Here is a 21,074-nt window from a genome sequence, read left to right as displayed (position 1 = left end):
GCTCTTAGGTCAGCAGAAGATGGGTTGGGAGGTGTAAAGTCTCATCAGTAACATCAGTCTCCTTTGCGCCAAATACATCTGGTTAGAATTTGGGGGTCGAGGTCTCTGTGGAAGCTGGCTTATGAGGCAACCCTAAATTTCTGGTATTGTTTAGTACTGAGACCATTATTTCATCAGAAACAAAGTTTTCCTATATTATTTTCTTTATTTCCTGTTGTTTTTTTAAACGCTCTAGATATATTCAAATATATTTTTGCTGGATCAGTAAAACAAAGCCTTCCCCTCACCCTCTCTTAACACTTGGTTCTTAGGGGAAGGGAAAACAAATGTGCTCTTAGAGGGATCAGAAGATTGGCTGCTACATTACTCCTTCAGTCTTCCAGTTCTAGATGTAGATTTCTAAAGTTGGAAGGTCTGTTTGTCCTCTTGATTGAATTTGCTTTCAGAGTGTAAAATGAAATAACCTTTTCTTCCCCATGCCACCAGCTCTCTGAGGGACAGTGCCAGTCGCTAGGAAAAGCCATCCCAGGGAATGGGATATAGATCTGTAGTACTAATGGACACAGAGTCAGTCTGTGGGAACACAGGATGTATTTTCAAGTGCCAAAGAAAATATGGAGATCCAAGTGGGTCGGCATATTATCCTTTGAGAGCGTTAAACTCTTTTCCAATCTCTGCTTCCATTTCTCTTTTCTCTTCTTCTGTCCTTGCTTTATCTCCATAGAGCAAAAAAATCATTGATTCACCTATTAATGCATGAGTGATAATTCAGTCTGAACATGTCAGTGCTATTTATGAGAAAGTATTTCCTAAATAAAATAATGAATAAAAATAATGCAAAAAAGTCACTATCTCATTGAACTTCACAAGTTAACTATTTAACATAACTGACATGCTAATTACAATTCATTTTTATGATTATCAATCAAGCCCTGGAAGGACCTGTTCATCGAGGCAATTAGTTTGGTCTAGTTTGAATTGCTGTAAGTTCTGGAAAGTTCTAAGAAGGTGATATTTCTTTTAGAAATGTTCCATTCAGAATTTCCCTAATCTGAGCTTGCCTTCCCAAGACAGAATTATGATTATACTTTCCTAGAATTATTTTTTAGGTCTGAAACTTCTACGTTTAATTTTTAAAAATGCATCTTTGAGTTTATTAATACAGGCTTGATAAAAGCCCATGGGATCATTATTTGATTTTTAAAAGTTGTGGTAAAATATACATAACATTAAATTTATCATTTTAACCGTTTCTGAGTATACGGTTTCATGACATTAAGTTATGCCAGGGTCATCATTCTCAGTCTCCGGAACTTTCTCGTCATCCTGACTGAAATGCTGTATCTATTAAATAATAACTCCCCAAACCCGTACCACCTAGGCCCTGGCAACCTCATTCTACTCTGTCTCCGTGAATTTAACTACTCAAGGTACCTCGTGTAAGTGGACTCATACAGCATTTATTCTTTTGTGTCTGGCGTATTTCACTTAGCATAATGTCTTGAAGGTTCATTCCTATTGTACTGTGTGTCAGTATTTCATTTCAAGGCTGAATAACATTCCGTTGTAGGTAGATACCACATTTTGTTTATCCATTTATCTGTTGATAGATATTTGGGTTTTCCATCTTCTGGCTGTTGTGAATAATGTTGCTTTGAACATTGGTGTACAACTATCTGGAGTCCCTGCTTTAAAATCTTTACACTAGGACTGGAGTTGCTAGATCAAATGGTAATTCTATGTTTAATTTTTTGAGGAGCTTCCATAATGTTTTCCATGTTGGCTGTACCCTTTTACATTCACACCTTCTACATTTAAGTTTATATTAAAAACTCATTTTACAGATTTGCCTGAAACATTCTGCCGCCCTAGGTTGTGAATTGAAAGCAAGAATACCTCTTAAAACTTTTAACAGCTTAGGGGGTAAGCATAATTAAAATAACTAAGCTTTAGTTTCATTTAAAATACTTAGGACAGGAATAAAGATGCAGACGTAGAGAATGGACTTGAGGACACGGGGAGGGGGAAGGGTAAGCTGGGACAAAGTGAGAGAGTGGCATGGACATATATACACTACCAAAAGTAAAATAGATAGCTAGTGGGAAGCAGCCGCATAGCACAGGGAGATCAGCTCGGTGCTCTGTGACCACCTAGAGGGGTGGGATAGGGAGGGTGGGAGGGAGACGCAAGAGGGAGGAGATATGGGGATATATGTATACGTATAGCTGATTCACTTTGTTATACAGCAGAAACTAACACACCATTGAAAAGCAATTATACTCCAATAAAGATGTTAAATAAAATATTTTTGATCACAAAGTGTATGTTACAGAAATTTGGAATATATTTAAACAAGAAAATATCACCTCTAATCTCTCCAGTGAAGTACATTTTGGTGTGTGTATATCCTTTTTCTTTATACGTTATACTTAAAAAAATTGTATTCACGTAGTACATATTGTTTTTTTATATAAATTTATTTTATTTTTGGCTGCGTTGGGTCTTCGTTGCTGCACGCAGGCTTTCTCTAGTTGCGGCAAACGGGGGCTACTCTTCATTGTGGTGCGCGGGCTTCTCATTGCTGTGGCTTCTCTTGTTGCGGAGCACTGGCTGTAGGCGCACGGGCTTCAGTAGTTGTGGCACGCGGGCTCTAGAGCACAGGCTCAGTAGTTCTGGCGCATGGGCTTAGTTGCTCCACCGGCATGTGGGATCTTCCTGGACCAGGGCTCGAACGTATGTCCCCTGCATTGGCAGGCGGATTCTTAACACTGTGCCACCCAGGAAGTCCCAGTACATCTTGTTTTATAACATACTTAAGTCTTACAGAGTACTTTTGGTTTTTGTGGGGTTTTTGGTTTGTTTTTGTTTTTTATTTGGGAATAAGCACATAGTTTAGCTTTTTGTTAGCATCTTCCCTTTTGATGTACAGTAACATGGGAAGGGAAAACATTGGATTATCTTTCTTTAGGCACTTGGTTAATTACTGCTGAATCCTACTAACTTCTTGAGTTGCTAGCGGTAAATTACTTGCTTGGCCAGTGTTACTGCCTTTGTTGTTCTCATGCATTCATAAATCCACATAGCTTCTTCCTTACATGTTTAACATAAAGTTGTAGATTTTTATAGAACAGCTTTTAGGGAAACTCAGGCTCAGGAAGGTTATCACGGTTACTTTTGATTAAAAGTATCAGGTTACTTTTGATTAAAAGTAAACCTGGGGGGCTTCCAGGTGCAGTGGTTGAGAATCTGCCTGCTGATGCAGGGTACATGGGTTCGTGCCCTGCTCCGGGAGGATCCCACATGCCGCGGAGCAGCTGGGCCCGTGAGCCATGGCCTCTGAGCCTGCGCGTCCATAGCCTGTGCTCCGCAACGGGAGAGGCCGCAGCAGTGAGAGGCCCGCGTACCGCAAAAAAGAATAAAAGTAAACCTGGGACTAAAACCCAGTCCTCAGCAATCTCTGTCCTTTCTACCAGGCCAGGGCTACTGGTGATGCTTTCTGATTTTATGAAGGGTGTTGACATGGAAGATATATGACTTGCACCATTTGAAACAAAAATTTTTTACATGTTTATGTATTAGTTTTTACCCTCCCCGAAGTCCTTTATCTCTTCCCACCAACACACACACACACGCACGCACGCACGCATGCACGCACATACATACACATTCATGCACACTTTTCAGAACATTCAAATGTTAGTCCAGGAGTCTGGCTATGCAGTGATAGGGACCAGCCTGTCCTGATGGTGTTTAATGCTTATTGAATATGCGCTGTGATCCTTGGGGTATTGCAAGCATCTGGTCCTTGTCATCCAAGCTGGTGCTGATGGATAAAACCTCCCTCAGCGGTGGAAACTGAGGCCCTGGCTAAGTAAGCCCAAGCCCCAGGGATCTGTTCTATAGGTACCGTTGGAGGTTCTGAGGCCAGAAAGACCTTGGCTCTCTTGGCTAATTTTAGAGGTCTGAAAAGAGGGTGGGCGGGAAGGAACTTCCTGAGTTATCATGAGTTATGTAGCTCATTAGGAAACCCTGGTTGTGTTTATCAACTGCTTGGTCCTGTTTCAGTTTCCAGAGGTGAGAGCCAGTGGAAACTCACTTGGCATGATAGGTTTTGTGCTTTGTGCAGCCCCCTGGACTTTCTAGAAATACTTTTTAACTCTTGAAGAATTGGAGCTATGACCAGGATTCTTTGTGTAAAACTTCTTAAACAGATCGAATTTAGAGTTTTGTGGAAATTTATACATATCTCTACTTTTTATAGGGTGCTCTTTAAGCTAATTGCTACTTGCATGAAATCTGTAGTCATCAGCTCTGACACCAAGATGAGGGTGAATTCTCTTACCCTTGTTCATATAACTTTTCTCCATGTGAAATGAAATGTCCATGTATATATATATGTGGTCATATAAATTAGGAATAGAACATAATACTTCCTTTTATGTTTTCATCCAGTAAATCTTAGGCTACTGCTTCTTAATGTTTTTGCCACTCCAGGCTATCTGAGGGATGTCCCATTTCTATCATTAAACAGTGGCTCAGCGTGGCAGTGATTTTCTACAAGGGATGAGGGTCTTTCAGGGCATCCTGTGGGTGGTAGTGGGAGAGTAGGGAGGTAGAAATAATTATTCTGATTTTTATAACACACACACACTCCTAGTTGAGAATTAACTACCTTAGACAAATGAGTATTGTAACCTTTAACTTTATCTCAGTACCCTGGAGGGGAAATACCTGACAAGACCTTGGTTTCATCTGGTTGGCATGTCTTCTCTCCATTGTCTGCTGTCGGGTTGCATATAAACATGTATGTGACAGATGAGCACTGACTTGTAAGTGGGCAAGACAGACAGTTGGTTCCAGCAGGTTGTTCCTCCCGTTACAGGAAAAGGCACAGGTTTGAAGGTAGAGGAAGGATTGGACACGTTGCTGGGGCAAGTGAGCGATCCATTTAACCAAAAGTAGGTGGTTTATTCTGAAATTAGCTTTTGTTTCCTTGTATTAACATTGTCTTTTTTTGTTCTAGTTTAGTGGTTATTTAATTTTTTATTTTGGAATTTTGTTTGTTTGTTACAGCAGAGATGTCGGCTTATTTTTAGGAATTACTTGAAACCAGAGTCATGGTGGATGTAGGAAAGTGGCCAATCTTCACTCTGCTCTCACCTCAAGAAATTGCATCTATTCGGAAAGCTTGTGTCTTCGGCACCTCAGCCAACGAAGCGCTGTATGTCACTGACAATGACGAGGTAAGCATCTCTCAAAACCCAGGGCTTAATTTTAGGGCTTATTTGGGGTTGAGCTTTAAAGTGTGCAATGTGAAGACTGAGAAAAAGTGGGGCATAAAGAGAGCCTAAAATCCAAAAAGATGGTTGTCTTTGATAGAATTTGTCTTTTCTTTCAGTTTCTTGATTTAATACCCCTCATCCCTACTGCTCTTTGAGTTTCATAGTATAGCCAAATATTCTAAAACTTTAGTCAGCAGAGGTTGAATGTTTCTTTTTTTAATAGATTTTATTTATTTGTTTGTTTGTTTGTTTATTTATTTATTGGCTGCGTTGAGTCTTCCATTGCTGTGCGTGGGCTTTGTCTACTTGCCGCGAGCGGGGGCTACTCTTCGTTGTGGTGCGAGGGCTTCTCATCGCGGTGGCTTCTCTTGTTGCCGAGCACGGGCTCTAGGCGCTCAGGCTTCAGTAGTTGTGGCACATGGGCTTCAGTAGTTGTGGCTCGTGGGCTCTAGAGTGCAGGCTCAGTAGTTGTGGTGCACAGGCTTAGTTGCTCCGTAGCATGTGGGATCTTCCCGGACCAGAGATCGAACCCGTGTTCCCCGCATTGGCAGGCGGATTCTTAACCACTGCACCACCAGTGAAGCCCTGAATGTTTCTTAACAAGTATGTCAGTCTCTTCCTAGCTACTGAGCTGTTGAACTGAGTTTTAGTGTGTCTTATATTCAGAGTGGAGAAGGGACCTTTTGTGTAAATGTAGGCCAAGTGACTCAGAACTATTTGTTTCCCAGGTTTTTGTATTTGGACTGAACTACAGTAACTGTCTAGGAACTGGAGATAACCAGAGTACACTTGTACCCAAAAAGCTGGAAGCCTTATGTGGAAAGAAGATTAAGAGCCTTAGTTATGGGAGTGGACCACATGTTCTTCTCAGCACCGAAGGTAAAGTGGGAATAAGTCCAGCTTCTGTTTGTGGGAAATCGAGCAGTTAATTCTAAGCTAAGGGGCGGTGGGCTTGTATCAGATATTGGATTTTGAATGATTTGTGTCTTAATTTCTGAGCAGAAGTACACAAAACAGGTAAAAGTTAAACACTTCAGGCACCCTCTGGAACAGCCATAGGATGACTTGCAATTTAAGCAAACTTTTGAGGCTTTCGACAACTTATGTAAAGTTGTGGAAGATGAACTATAGCAGATGAAGTGGTCCTTCAGCCTAATTTTTCAGTGAATTGTTGTAGCAAGGCAACATCCAGGTTTTACTCGGTACTTTTTTTTTTTTTGTGGCTGCGTTGGATCTTTGTTGCTGTGTGTGGGCTTTCTCTAGTTGCGGCAAGAGGGGTCTACTCTTCGTTGCGGTGCATGGGCTTGTCATTGCAGTGGCTTCTCTTGTTGGGGAGCGCGGGCTTTAGTAGTTGTGGCTCACAGGCTCTAGAGCGCAGGCTTAGTAGTTGCGGCGCACGAGGTTAGTTGCTCCGCGGCATGTGGGATCCTCCTGGACCAGGGCTCAAACCCGTGTCCCATGCATTGGCAGGCGGATTCTTAACCACTGTGCCACTAGGGAAGCCCACTTGGTACATTTTTAAAAACACAGTTAGTACTGGTTTTCCTTGTGTGAATCTTGAATTCAAGAAATCTCAGTTCTTTCCTTGGCATTCGTGTGGGTGCCATATGGAAAGAATGTGGGGTAGATTCTTCTTTTCCTCTCTGCCTCCCCAAGATCACCAGAGGGGCCTCTGCATTCTTTCTTGGTGATTTATCTGTACTGTGGGCACCCAGAGCTCCCTGAAAATCTGTCATATATAACCCAGATTCTTCCCTTTATGTTTTAGGCACATTAGTTCTTGCTCTCTAGCTTTTTGTTGGGTAAACTGTAGGGCGCACGTGGGAGCGTTTGCTTCTCCGCCTTTCTGTCTCTAGCCTGGGGAATCACAGCTTCCTTGGATGTTACCGTGGGTCTTGGTATTGAGCTTTTTAACAGCCTTTAACTTATATCTGAATCCACTCCCAAGCTCTCCACATCTTTCTCAGGCTGTGAGATCCAGATGTGAGCATGATTGTCTGGTAAGAGTGGAACTGGTGTGGAGTATAATGAGGTGATTATCTTGCCTCTGCATTGTGTCATCATGCCTTCCGGCATCACACGGGGTCTTTCAAGCAGTTGCTTCTTTGCAGACTGGTTCAGCTTGTCATCCATTGTGACCTGATGATTTAATGTTTTCCTAACACATGTTAATTTTAATGAGGCATTGATTTCTGACCATAAAATACTGAAGCCGTTTTTTCTGGAGCAAACATACAGAAACATATGCATTCGGATTCTTGGTTTTCTTCAAAGTAGTGACCTTGGGCAACTATAACTTTTCTTCTGGAATTATTTTCAGAGTCCAGATCCTACAGTTTTAACTATCTTGAATGTTACAATTAAGATATAAATAAACATAAAACACAAATATAAATAACTGGTTTTCTTTCTTTTTTTTTTTTTTTTTTTTTGCGGTACGCGGGCCTCTCACTGCTGTGGCCTCTCCCGTTTTGGAGCACAGGCTCCGGACGCACAGGCCCAGCGGCCATGGCTCACAGACCCAGCCGCTCTGCGGCATGTGGGATCTTCCCGGACCGGGAAACGAACCCGCGTCCCCTGCATCGGCAGGTGGACTCTCAACCATTGCACCACCAGGGAAGCCCAAATAACTGGTTTTCTTGTGGGAATAGTCTTCTTTTTGTTTTTAATTCAGTTTTGATTGTTATAATACATTTAATACAACATACATATGATACATGATGTATAGGATGTTTAATGTATGTATGATACATATATTTGTGTGTATTTTATAAGTATTACAAATAGTCACATAGTTTAAAAACAGTTTTAACACTTTAAACCATCAAATAGTATATGGGTTTTAGTAGAAAACAGGACTCTGTCTCACTCCTCCTTACTCTTAGAAACTGCTATTCAGGTGGAGTTACTTTTTAACTCCGTCAGGTGTTTTTTTCTGGTATTTACTCTCATATTTTTAAATTAACATGCTTATACTGCTATTTCTGAATTTTTTTACTTTAGATATTATCCTTTGACTTTTTGTAACAGCAGATAGAATTTAGCTCTCTTTCTCCTACCTTCCCTCACCTTATTGTGTCACTATAGGGATATCACCACTTTGGTTTAATCAGTATTCAGTGTTCACATTACTAGGAGTCGATAAGTATTATTTATAGCTGAGCCATCTCCTTTCTTATACAACTGTTTGTTTTCCTAGGCTTACTTGTTTTTCTTAAATGTATGCTGGAACTCTTCTATAGCGCAGTATTTTTTTTTTTAGCATCTTTATTGGAGTATAATTGCTTTACATTGGTGTGTTAGTTTCTGCTTTATAACAAAGTGAATCAGCTATACATATACATACATCCCCATATCTCCTCCGTCTTGTGTCTCCCTCCCACCCTCCCTATCCCACCCCTCTAGGTGGTCACAGAGCACCGAGCTGATCTCCCTTTGCTATGCGGCTGCTTCCCACTAGCTATCTATTTTACATTTGGTAGTGTATGTATGTTCATGCCGCTCTCTCACTTTGTCCCGGCTTACCCTTTCCCCTCCCCATGTCCTCGAGTCCATTCTCTAGTAGGTCTGCATCTTTATTCCCGTCCTGCCCCTAGTTCTTCGTAACATTTTTTTTTTTAATTCCACGTATATGTGTTAGCATATGGTATTTGTTTTTCTCTTCTGACTTACTTCACTCTGTATGACAGACTCTAGGTCCATCCACCTCACTACAAAAATATGGAACGCTTCACAAATTTGCATGTCATCCTTGCGCAGGGGACATACTAATCTTCTCTGTATCGTTCCAATTTTAGTATATGTGCTGCCGAAGCGAGCACCAGTATTTTTTTTTTAATTTTTAATTTTATTTATTTTATTTTTGGCTGTGTTGAGTCTTCGTTGCTGTGTGTGGGGTTTCTCTAGTTGCAGCGAGTGGAGGCTACTCTTCGTTGCAGTGCCTGGGCTTCTCATCGTGGTGGCTTCTCTTGTTGCAGAACATAGGCTCTAGGCGCGCAGGCTTCAGTAGTTGTGACGCGTGGGCTCTAGAGCACAGGCTCAGTAGTTGCGGCGCAAGGGCTTAGTTGCTCCGCGGCATGTGGGATCTTCCCAGACCAGGGCTCGAACCTGTGTCCCCTGGGTTAGCAGGCAGATTCTTAACCACTGCGCCACCAGGGAAGTCCCTATAGCACAGTGTTGCTTCTGGGCACCTCTGAGCATATCAGTACATCTCCGGAGTGTTCTGTCCCCCTACTCTAGCCTGGACTGGTCACTCTAGGCTGTTGCACAGCCGTCGGCCTAAAACTTCATTTCACCATCATCCTCGGATGTCCCTTCTTTGTTCTTTCTGGATCCCCTATTTTTTGTGTCCTGTGTCTTCCTCCTTGGATTATACCCTCATTTGGGTGAAACACATCCCTAGTAGCTTCTCAAGGAAGCAGGTGTGAGAGAAATCTTTGAGACACTGTTTTGAAATGCCTTTATTTTACCCATGCCATTGATCAGTGATTTGTCTGAGCAAAAAGAAAAAAAAAGGTACAGTATTTTCTGTTCTAGTCCTTTAATACTATTTTGAGTATTTGCCTCTACTACCTGGTATGCAAGTCTCAGTCCAGAGTAAAGGATCTCTTCCTGTTAGGACCCCATTTATAGCCCCTGAGGCTACTGGCATTGTTCCAGTGTAATCCCCCTGCTAGCTCTGTGTGGGGAGGGGGGGGCCTTCTCCCCGGGGAGTTTTCCCCATAGCCATCTGCAGTCCCTGGCTCTCTTGTTGACAGAATGGTTCTTGTTGGCATTTTGTGCCTCTCAAAGTGCAAGAGAAATATGTCTAGATTCAACCCACCTCTGCATTGCTGCAGCCCCACTGTGCCCATTCATTCCATGGACCCAGGTGGCCACGTCAAGGGAGTGCACCAAATGGTCCACTTGGTGGTTCCAGTCAGCTTCTTGTGATGGGCACCAACATGTCCTACTTTAATGTGCCTCTTAAATTCCCAGAGTGATTCCATAGGGCCATGCCCCATGTGGGCATCCCTTTAACAGTCTAGTTTCCATTGCTTATCTACCTGACCATACAGCCAGGCTATTGGCTATAGCCCATGAGTTGGTAAAGACCCAAACATACGGGTTTTTACCATTGCTTAATTCTTCCATCACTGCTCGGAAAACAGCCTGCAGTTCAGCCCACTGCACTGATTTATTCTTGACTCCTTCAGTCAGTCTTGCCATCCACTGGTCTTAACGTGGGCGCTCTCCAAATGGGATATTGTCCATTCACCTTGGAATGGTGTCTGTAAAGCAAGCAGCTCTTTGTTGTTCAGTTAGAGCTTCACAGGGCATGTCCACAAGGCAGTGGGTTCCAGCAGCTCCTCAGGCAGCTCCAAAGTCGGTCCTAGATGAAAAGAGGCTCCCTGCTCACGCCTGTCTGCATCCCCCCAGCAGCACGCTCCCCTGTAAACCATTTCTGTTTTATTACGAAACTCTTTGGGTCACCGCCTTTCTTATTAGAGGGCTTCTCCGACACCACCCAGGATGTTATGGGCATCTGAGGTCTCATGATTATTTTATGTCCTTCAATCATTGAGGCAGTCTCAATTAATGCCCAGGCTACTAATTTTCTCTCAAATGGTGTGTACCAGACAGCGGCATCTGGGAATTTTCTGGTCTAAAATCCCAGTGGTCACTGCTGGGAGCTGCTCCCGGGTTTGCCATAAGCTCCTCTTGCGGAGTGCAGGTGGCAGATACCCTCAGAATCATATCTGATGGGGCCGTAAAGCCCCATAAGCACTGGGAGAGCTGCCGCCCTCTGCTCATTCAGACACGGGCTGCTCTTCCGCAGGTCCCCATTCAGATACAGCTGTCTTTCGGGTAATCTTATAGATGGGAGCTAGCATGGTTTCCGGATGTGGAATATGTATTCTCCAAATGCCAGATAAACCACCCAAATGCGGGCTTGCTGCTGCTTCTTTGGTCCTAGGGGTGGGTGGCGACAGCAGTTTAGTTTAGCCTCTGGTGGAATGTTCTTCGTGGCTTCGGCAGGTTATTCCTAAGAATTTTACTGTTGGGTAGGCCCTGGGACGTTTGTGGGATTTATTAACCAGCCCCAGTGGGTCACGTGTGTCACCATGGCATTCACATCACTCCTTGCCTGCTCTTCAGTTTCCAGCATTGTCATAATGTCATCAGTATAGTGTATGATTGCACTTGAGACCTGTGTCAAGTCCAGATCCCTTCTGACCAAATTGTGACAGTAAGCTTGTGAGTTCAGATAAACCTGTGATGATACAGTAAAAGTAAACCAGGATCCTCCCCACATGAAGGCAAACTGCTGCTGGCTTTTTTCTGAGATTGAGAAGGAAGCATGTGCAAGGTCAGCCCCTGGGTTCCGGCTTCTGCTGGCCTGCTGCACCTTCTTTGAGGCTGAAGCCACGACCGGAACTGCTGAGGCTGTAGGCGGCACAACTTTATTTACGCCTCCATAGCCTACCGTTAGCCCCTAGGAGCCACCTGCCTTTTCCCCAGGCCTCACAGGGCTACCGTACGGTGAGTGCATTGGTACCAGTGTTCCAGCTTTAATTAAAATGGTGAGCTCTTTCTGTCCACAAGGTGTTCTGTATTTAAGTTCAGCACCTGTGCAGGCTCAGGCAGTTCTAGTGGTTCCCATCTAGCGCCCAGTAAAACCGGCCTGAGGGCAGATTTACACGCCTTCTCTTTTACAATGTTAGGTTGGGGAAGCAGTCCCCAGTCCGATGTAATATCCATCCCAAGACTCCGTTCAGGTAAGGGGGATGCGTCCTCATCACACAGAATCTGTTCCAAAACCCCAGTTTTCATTCAGATTTTCACTTGAGTCCCATCAACTGTTACCCATCTGTATCCCCCATTCTAACCTTAGCTGTTAAGACTTCACCAACGGGTTTTGGAATCACAGTGCATTGGGGTCCTGTATCAGAAAAGTTTCCTCTCCTCCCCATGGCTGTTTTACCCACACATGTGCTTATGCCTTTGGGTGCCTTGCTGGGGGTCGGGCCAGAAGATCCTGGCCTTTAGGTCAATCTTTATCTTGATTAATCTTCCTTACCATTGCCCCAGGGCATTCCTGGTCAATTTTCTTATCTTAATCTTTACCTTCTGGCTTTTTAATGCCTTCCAAGCTGGGATAAATAGAGCGGACTTGTTTGGGGCCCTTTAATTTTAGAAACCAACATGGGGTCCCATTGGTTCACCAGTCTCTGGTCGTGCTGCAGCCACACCTTGGTTTCAACTGCATCAGCATCCGATTTATTCATCCCACTTTGTAACAACCGTTTGAAGACTTTCGCTCTGCTGGGGTGAGTCCCTTGATTCTCCCCTTTGTCTTTCCCTATTTTCATAATTAATGTTCTTAGTAAGGCCCCTATGGGGAAGTTGAGATAGCAAATTAGATAAGGTGTCTCAAACTGATTTTGTAGCAGTAAAGTTACATGAGGTGCCCATGTAACAGGGACCCCCTTAATCACAGCATTTACCATAATCTGGGTAATGGGCGTATTCAGTGGGTGAATATCCCAGTCATCATAAAGCCAGTCCCACATGGCTTGCATGCGAAGCATCTCAGCTGCTTCATCTGGGGTGTTCCATCTGGCATTAATAGGGGGAGTTGGGAAATCCCTCTCATCAGGATAAACAGACTTTACAGTGGCTTTCATCCAGTCCACCAACCTGGCTGTCTGCTCGGGAATAACCTCCTGAGTGTCTGGATCATGTACAGCCACCTGTGATTGTTCAGTAGAGAGCAGTGGGTCCTGCATCAACGCAGACATGCTCTTCCACTCTGCAGCCTTTCAAAGTCAAAGACACAGCCCTTGAATTAGTTCCTCTCACAATCCGGTTCAGTAAAGGTTCCTCAGAAAACTGATGCTGCTGCTCCTCAAAGCAAGCCAGTTCCTTCACACTATATCCCTTGCTTTTAGTTGTTTCTTGTTTTTGCCCTTCTCCTATGGTAACTGTTTTCTTGGCGACCCAGAGGTACTAGAGGTACTTTCTGTTGCGTAACGTTTCCCTTTCTAGGCAGCTTTGAGGCTAATGGCTGGAGCTCAGATTGACCCATATCTGAGCTTGAATCAGCATCAAGGCCAAGCACTTTGTTTTATTTTTATTTTGGCTCTTACATATGAAATAAGCGGGGAATTGTTTATTTATTGATTTAAAAGTATTCATTTATTTATTTGGCTGTGCTGGGTCTTAGTTGTGGCACGCAGGAGCTCCGTTGCTGCATGTGGGATCTTTGTTGCAGCACATGGGACCTAGTTCCCTGACCAGGGATCAAACCCGGGCCCCCTGCATTGGGAGCGTGGAGTCTTAGCTATTGGACCACCAGGGAAGTCCCAGGAATTGTTTATTTAGTGTGCTTCTTATTTTGCATTTCCTTATATATCCATTGAGCCAACTCCTTGGGAGTTCCGTCTACTCCCATTTCTAAACGGCATTGGTAACTTTCACCTTTAGTAACTGATTGCACCACAGCTGCAGTTTCATACCATGGTGACTAGGTAGCCATCTAGGAATCAGAGGTTCCTCATTCCTTGCCCTTTTATCCTTTGTCTTCAAAAACCACGTGTCTGTGAGCCAGGGCTGTTCTTGCAAATCCTGTTTCTGGCATCAACTGAATAGAGAGTTCCTGGACCCAGTTCCGTGTGTGTGTGTGTGTGTGTGTGTGTGTGTGTGTGTGTGTGTGTGTGTGTGTGTGTGTACCCAGTTCCGTGTGTGTGTGTGTGTGTGTGCATCCCCCAACAAGAAGTAATTCTCGGGTACCAGCACGGTGTCCAGGAATCCAACACAATTCTGATACTACCTATCTGGAGATAGAATCACATTCCATAAGGGCTCAGTCCCACAAGACCACCCTCCACTTCAGATGTTGGTCACAAGACCACGTTGTTACCTGTGCTTCTGATTAACCTGCTGCAAATCAGAGGTTCCCGTGACCCTCTCCTTGGGTTTTCCTTTGTTTTGGGCCCCGCCATGTGGCACATGGGATCTTAGTTCCCCAACCAGGGATCGAACCCGGGCCCTCAGCAGTGGAAGCACAGAGCCCTAACCACTGGACCGACAGGGAATTCCTTCCTTGGGTTGATTAATCTGCTAGAATGGCTCCCGGCACTCCAGAAAATCCATTTACTCACTAGATTACTGATTATTATAAAAGGATATTAAAGGATATGAGTTAACAGCCCGAAGAAAGGACCTTCTGTCCTCGTAGAGCCTGGTGCCTGGCACAGTGGCGCATGTAAGTGTTCTGGTTCCCCGACATGGCAGCTCTCTGAACAGGGGCCAGAATTAGCTGTCCTCCTTGGTTTTTATGGAGGCTTCATTACATAGTCGTGATTGTCTAAGTCACTGGCAGTTAATTCCGCCTCCAGCCCCTCTCCCCTCCAACCCTCTCATCTTGTGGTTGGCTCTTCTGGCAACAGACCCATCATCCTTAGGTGCTTCCAAAAGTCACCTCAGTCACATGACAAAAGATACCCTTATCGTTCTCAACACTTAGGATATTCCACCGGTTTTGGGAGCTGTGAGACAGGAACTGTGGGTGAAGACTAAATATACAAGATAAGTGTATTTTTGTAATCTGGGTGACCAGATACGTATTTCTTATAAATCACAATGTCACAAAAAGAAATTAAGCTTGGAAGATGAGTTGAGCAAAGTACAGGGGTTACTGTTTCTTCTTTGAGCTGATTCTTTGTGTGCGGCCACCCTGTATAGATGGAGTTGTTTATGCCTGGGGCCACAATGGATATAGCCAGCTTGGGAATGGGACGACCAACCAAGGCATTGCTCCCATCCAAGTCTGCACCAACCTCTTGATCAAGCAAGTGGTTGAAGTAGCTTGTGGCTCACATCATTCAATGGCTCTGGCAGCTGATGGAGAGGTAAGTGCCCTGCCTTTATTCTTTATTTTTAAATTGTGGTAAAATACATGTAACATAAAATTTACCAACTTAACCATTTTTAAGTGTACAGTTTAGTGACAAGTATATTCACATTGTTATGCTACCCTCGCCACCATGCATCCACAGAATTCTTTTCGTCTTGCAAAACTGAAACTCTGTACCAGTTAAACATTAACTCTCTCTCCTTTCTCTTACTCCCAGCCCCTGGCAAGCACCATTCTACTTTCTATCTCTAAGAATTTGACTATAGGTACCTCACATGAGTGGAATCATACAGTATTTGTCCACTGTGACTGCCTTTATTTCACTCAGCATAATATTCTCCAGGTTCATCCATGTGGCAGCCTGCGGCAGAATTTCATTCCTTTTTAAAGCTGAAAAATATTTAATTGTCTATTTTGTTTATCCATTTATCTGTCATTTCTGCCTTTGGCTATTGTGAAAGTGCCTTGCTTTTCAAAAAAAAATGACCATATTTGTACTTGGATATGGTGTGAACATAGTAGCCCCGTGTGCGTCGCTAAGAACAGTATGGGAATGAACCCTTTTTCTAATACAACTTATATTGTGTGATCAGGACCACTCTTTTGAAGACAGTAGAGTTAATTCTTAAGGCAGTTGAGTCTCATGCTTTTTGCTAAGATTACAAACCAGATGTGTATGACAGTGTTCTATACTTTTGTTTTTTTAATGGCCCCCATCCCCTAAGGTCTATTTTGTTTTTCAGTAAATGTAATGATGTCATAGAAAATAACTTTACCAACATTCCAGTAGGTTCTGAACAACCTGTTCACCCCCCAAGTTCCATGCTTATCTTAAATGTTACTCATCCTGTTGGTTCTACCTTCCAGTCTTTTGTATCATCTTGTTCCTCTCCATCACCTTAGGTCAGGCCTTGTCATCTCCTGGACTGTTGCCATGGTCTCTTTTATTCTATAGCTTTTTAGTTGGCCTGCCTGTGCAGTATTACTTCTCTGCCCCCTGTGATTTATGAAATGCAGATCAGATCATATCGTTCCCTGTTTAAAGTCCTTCAGTGCTGTTACCGTGATTTTACTAAGTAGGGTAGGTTATGGGTGAACAAACCAAAGCACCTTAGGGAGATCAAGGTTTCATGGCTGGGATGTGCTGGAGCCAGGCCTAGCAGGCCTTATGTGCAGAACCTGCTGTTCCTAGTCTGTTTCTTGGTTAGTGGAAGCCTCGTCCCCATTTTTAAAATAAAAGCAACTGCATTGGAAGGGAACTTGGGATATTTGAAAAGAAGTGCAGAAGAATGATTGTTGAAATTAGAACTTGCTAATTTGTGCAGCCTGGATTCCTGGTTTATTTTAACCTGAAGCATATGCTACTTTGGATAAATATTTGCATTATTACACTAGCTAGTCCTGTGAATCCACTTTCAGGAAGTATGGCAGGTTATTTCTTTTGTGCCTATGAAATGAACCTGTAGCACATATTCTTTTTAAGACATCAGCCGTGGGTTTTAAGACATCACGTGGGCAGCCTCAGACACGTGAACTTAGATAGAAAGTGCTGACAGAGGAAAAGAGAATTGTGGAAGCCGGAACTCAGGATGTGTGAGGACCACTTCCCACAGGCAAGTGAAGGGGGTGAGAGGGGTCCTTACAAATTCTCCTAGTGACGGAGGAAGTTATCTCCTCTGCTACCAGCATCCCCCCTCCTCTGTAATTCTTCTCTCTGATCACACTCTTATTTGATAGGCTCAGTTAATAATTAACTTAAAGTGATTTTTAGTTTTGTTTTTCTTCTTTAACTTAGCGTAGAGCTCTATTTGTGTCTCTCTCCCTTAGAAATCTGGTTTTCAGGTTACGGCCGATCACAGGCCAAAAGTAAAGAGGATGCAGTTGAGGAGGGGAGCTGCTTGGAGCTGACAGACAGCAAATGAGAACTCAGAAAATGTCATCAAGAATAGCCTAACAACCCCATGTCATTCCTGTAGGGACAGCATCTCCTTAGTACTTGTGAGCGTGTGTTAGGACGTGGAACTATGATTGATAATTACAATGATGTTAGGCTTGTGTCATCAGGAAAATTTATATAATGTCTCCTATTGGTGATTAGTGAGATAGGGAAAAGCATAGTATGGTTTCAAAAGTTTCGATGGAAAAAAAAAGACTATTTGTGCCCAGAGAGTTAGGCTGATTTTTTCATATCACTGTGGCATACTTATGTGGCATATACCTCATTTCCTATTGATGCCGGATTAAAAATCCTATATAGCTGCCATAATTATAGTGGAAGTATAACATAGTGGTTAAGAGCGCTGCTAGACTGCCTGGGTTCAGATTAGTAGTAAATTCTGCTTGCTAGCTGTGGAGTCTCAAGCAAGTCACTCAACCTCTCTGTGTTTCTATTTTACATGTATAAAATGGGGATGATACTAGTACCTACCCCAGGGTCATCTTACAGGATTACTATGAGGATTAGATGGGTTAATGCATGTAAAGCACTTAGGACCATTTAGCACATTGTAAGTACTCATTAAGTGGGTTTATTTTTATTTTATGATTGTTATTGTGTGTTAGAGGTAGAATTTTCACCCTTACTCTTCTTTCTTTTTCTTTTCCCCTTCCGTTGTATAGGTGTTTGCTTGGGGCTATAACAACTGTGGCCAGGTGGGATCAGGATCTACAGCAAATCAACCAACTCCTCGCAAAGTTACAAACTGTTTACATATTAAGAGGGTGGTTGGCATTGCCTGCGGTCAGACCTCATCCATGGCTGTTCTGGACAATGGTGAGGTGAGCGATGTCTGCATCCCGCTTTCTCCTCCTATCTCCTCCTTCAGTGAAATGTCCTTTTCTTTCCAGGTAGATTCTGGAAGGAAGAGTGCTTTGTTTTGATAGCTCCGTAGATAGTTAACTGATTGAGGTTGTAATCACAGGATGTTTGCTCCTCATTATGAATTTTTAAATTCCAATATTTATCTGCAAGTAAAGGTTCTAATGTGTTTTTGCCAGATCCAGATAGCCCAATGCTTATAGGTATTTGTTTGTGATTTAATGTAGTAGATAAAAGAATTTAATACTACCTTTCTTCCAATGAAAAAGTGAACTATGCACTCTTTTTTTTTTTTTTTTTTTTTTTAAGTGAAAGCAGGTTTATTTAGAGAGATACTCATTGCATAGCGAGAATGCGGTCCATCTCAGAAAGTGTGAGCGGCCCTGGGAGAAACACACTCCACTGACAGAGTGTGCGGGCCATCTCAGAAGGCAAGAGGCAATGTGCACTCTTTAAAGTTAGCTGGTGATGTTTATAAGCAGTAACTCTAATGGGCGTGAAGCCTCTGTACCTACCTACATCTGGAATGTTTGTCCACAGGAAGAAGCAACTTGCAAAAGGAGAATTTTTTGTCCTGATTGTTATTGGCTACTTTTAAAAACCCACCTTTCAGTGACCTTCTACCATAGTCACCTTTGAGCTGATCGTTATTTCTATAAAATAATTCTGGTTGAAGCTTCTACGTCAATGGACTTGTTACCACCTGTGCCTGTCTCAGTGCACAAAAATTATTCAAAGATGCTTCTTTGGACACAGACGTATGGCATCCTGCATTGGGGTGCGAGGGTGGTTTAGAGTTTACTGAATGCTCGGCTTTGTTAGATCACTTTTCTTTTTTTTTTTTTTTTTTTTGCCGTACGCGGGCCTCTCACTGCTGTGGCCTCTCCCGCTGCGGGGCACAGGCTCCGGATGCGCAGGCCCAGCGGCCATGGCTCACGGGCCCAGCCGCTCCGCGGCATAGTGGGATCTTCCCGGACCGGGGTACGAACCCATGTCCCCTGCATCGGCAGGCGGACTCCCAACCACTGCGCCACCAGGGAAACCCTAGCTCACTTTTTGAATCAATCCTGATATCACGCCAGAGGGCTTCCGAATTCCTTGGGATAGTCATCTAACATCCTCCATTCCAGTATTTTCCACTTCTTTATTTTAAAAAATTAATTTAATTTTAAAATTATTATTATGTGATTATTTCAACAAAGGAAAACAAATGAAACATACAAAGTAAAAAGTGGATACCTTTCCTTCAGTTTTGTTAATAGTTTGATGTATATCCTTTTGGACTTTTCTCTATAGTTAGTTATGTATGGTTGAGTATAAGTACCTTCTTTAAACAATGGGATTGTTATACCTACTGCTTTTTTCGGCCAGTCTGCAGCTTTTCTGCTTAACAACGTATGTTTTACCTGAATCTATTATCAGACCATTGATAGTTGCTTCCATTATAATAGTTGCTTAGTTTTCTTTGTATGGGTGTTGGTTTTCCTTGTGCACATGACCCTCATCCAGAGCTCTCCTGATGGGCCTTTCAATTGTTGTTTATAAACTTCGTTGCACTGCTTTTCTTTGTTACTGTTTGTGAGTGTGTATATCTTTGCACACTCTTGCAAGTATGTCTATAGAATAATTTCCCAGAAATAGGATTTCTGGGTCAGGGAGTATGTCATTAGAATTTTTGATAGCTATTGCCAAATTTCTCCCCAGAAAGTTCAAACCTATTAGACTTCTGGCATTGAAAGTGCTTGTAACCATCTCTTGTTAGTACCCTAAACTCCACGTCCCCTTTTTCCCTCTGTCACCCTGACTGGAAAGGCCCTCGCCGATGCCCATTTGCCCTGTGTTGCCATGGGGCGTGTTGCCACCCATATCTCGTGTTTCTGATTTGAGCCAGGCCTTTTGTCTGTTCCTGACCAGTACTTTACCCATGTCCCATGCTGGTCATTCTAAACCTTTAACACTCGCTGTCAAACCTATGCCCAGCTCTGCTGCTTTCAGCTGATGACCCCCTCTTGCTTAGGGCGTCTAAGGGATCGCCACATTCCCTTATGTCTCCTTCTTTAACCTCTTTCCTGGTCCCTCTTGTGGTGCCGCTGTCACCGCCTTCGTTGGACCCTCATCAGAGCTCACCTGTTTGCTGATGGGAGATGAGGTTATATTTCGAGGTCTCCCTGCCTCTGGTCTTACACGCCACAGTCACCCTTCATGTTGCCGCCAGTGTGATCTTTCCAGAATACAAATGTTGTCATATTGATCTCAGTTTTGGAATATTTCAGTGGGAGATGCACAGATGCATTGCACTTTCCTCGGTTTGTGTTTTGGCCCTTTGGGCCCTTACCTTTCTTTCTATTCTCTCCCCAGCCGCCACCCCAGCTGTCTCCAGCACATTCTGTGCCCTCCCCCTGAAGTGCCTTCAGCCCTGCTCAGACCTCTGCTTTCTGAAAAGTCTTGCCTAAACTTTCTTCTGTGGCTAAATCCTTTCTCCTCTCTACCTGTAGTGCCTTGATTATCTCTCTATTACAGCACTTGCTGCCTGGCTGCAAAAAATTTGCATGTGTCCGTCTCTCCTGTTAAACTGTTTCCAAAGGCTTATTCCTAGTACCTTTCACAAGGTCCTGAGATACAGTAGGTACTTAGTAATTGTTAATGAGCCTCAGCTTCCTCATGCCTAAAACAAGAGTTCATGACTTGCCCAAGGCTATCCAACTAGTAAGCTATGGAGTCTGCTAGATTCTGTCATCCCTACCCCTAAAGCATCTTCTGTTTGGAGATCAGTTGTAGGATCACATTTAGTGGAATATGAGTGTTGGAAGTGAAAAAAGTACCTGATTTGTTTAGATGGATGACATTTTTAGCTCTTCCCTCTTACCAGCAGTTTTAAAAGCCTGTTCTCCCCCTCTCTCTGTCTAAGGTATACGGCTGGGGCTACAACGGCAATGGTCAGCTAGGCTTGGGAAACAACGGCAATCAGCTGACCCCCGTGAGAGTGGCAGCTTTGCACAGCGTTTGTGTGAACCAGGTACGTATGGTGGACCCTTAGGTGCTCGTCCCCATCTATCTTCCCTGCTCTGACTTGGCG

General features: G+C 43.4%; 1 protein-coding gene and 1 non-coding gene across 7 annotated transcripts in view; one reads left to right on the top strand and one right to left on the bottom strand.

Moving 5' to 3' along the window:
* RCBTB1 (RCC1 and BTB domain containing protein 1) overlaps positions 1-21,074 on the top strand; it is a 48,129-nt gene that overhangs the window by 9,003 nt on the left and 18,052 nt on the right. For 2 of the 6 annotated variants that reach the window (XM_022574798.2, XM_089899575.1), the window contains exons 2-7: positions 4,883-4,958; positions 5,074-5,243; positions 6,011-6,161; positions 15,009-15,175; positions 17,800-17,958; positions 20,907-21,014. In XM_022574798.2, coding sequence (XP_022430506.1) covers positions 5,118-5,243; positions 6,011-6,161; positions 15,009-15,175; positions 17,800-17,958; positions 20,907-21,014 — 711 coding nt within the window. In that variant the 5' untranslated portion in view covers positions 4,883-4,958; positions 5,074-5,117. Of the gene's footprint in view, positions 1-2,193; positions 4,959-5,073; positions 5,244-6,010; positions 6,162-12,459; positions 12,593-15,008; positions 15,176-17,799; positions 17,959-20,906; positions 21,015-21,074 lie in introns of those variants that run through there. The other 4 variants (XM_022574802.2, XM_022574800.2, XM_089899574.1 and 1 more) reach the window with 3 other exon arrangements.
* Positions 8,997-9,103, bottom strand: LOC115803188 (U6 spliceosomal RNA). The gene has a single exon (XR_004023854.1). It is a non-coding gene; the product is annotated as a U6 spliceosomal RNA (small nuclear RNA).

This window comes from Delphinapterus leucas, chromosome 18, assembly GCF_059928025.1.
Source record: "Delphinapterus leucas isolate spDelLeu-1000000601 "Yukka" chromosome 18, BTC_Dleu_Yukka2, whole genome shotgun sequence".
Lineage (NCBI taxonomy): Eukaryota > Metazoa > Chordata > Mammalia > Artiodactyla > Monodontidae > Delphinapterus > Delphinapterus leucas.
The sequence above is the reverse complement of the archived record's forward strand: the minus strand, read 5'-3'. Positions and strand labels throughout refer to the sequence as shown.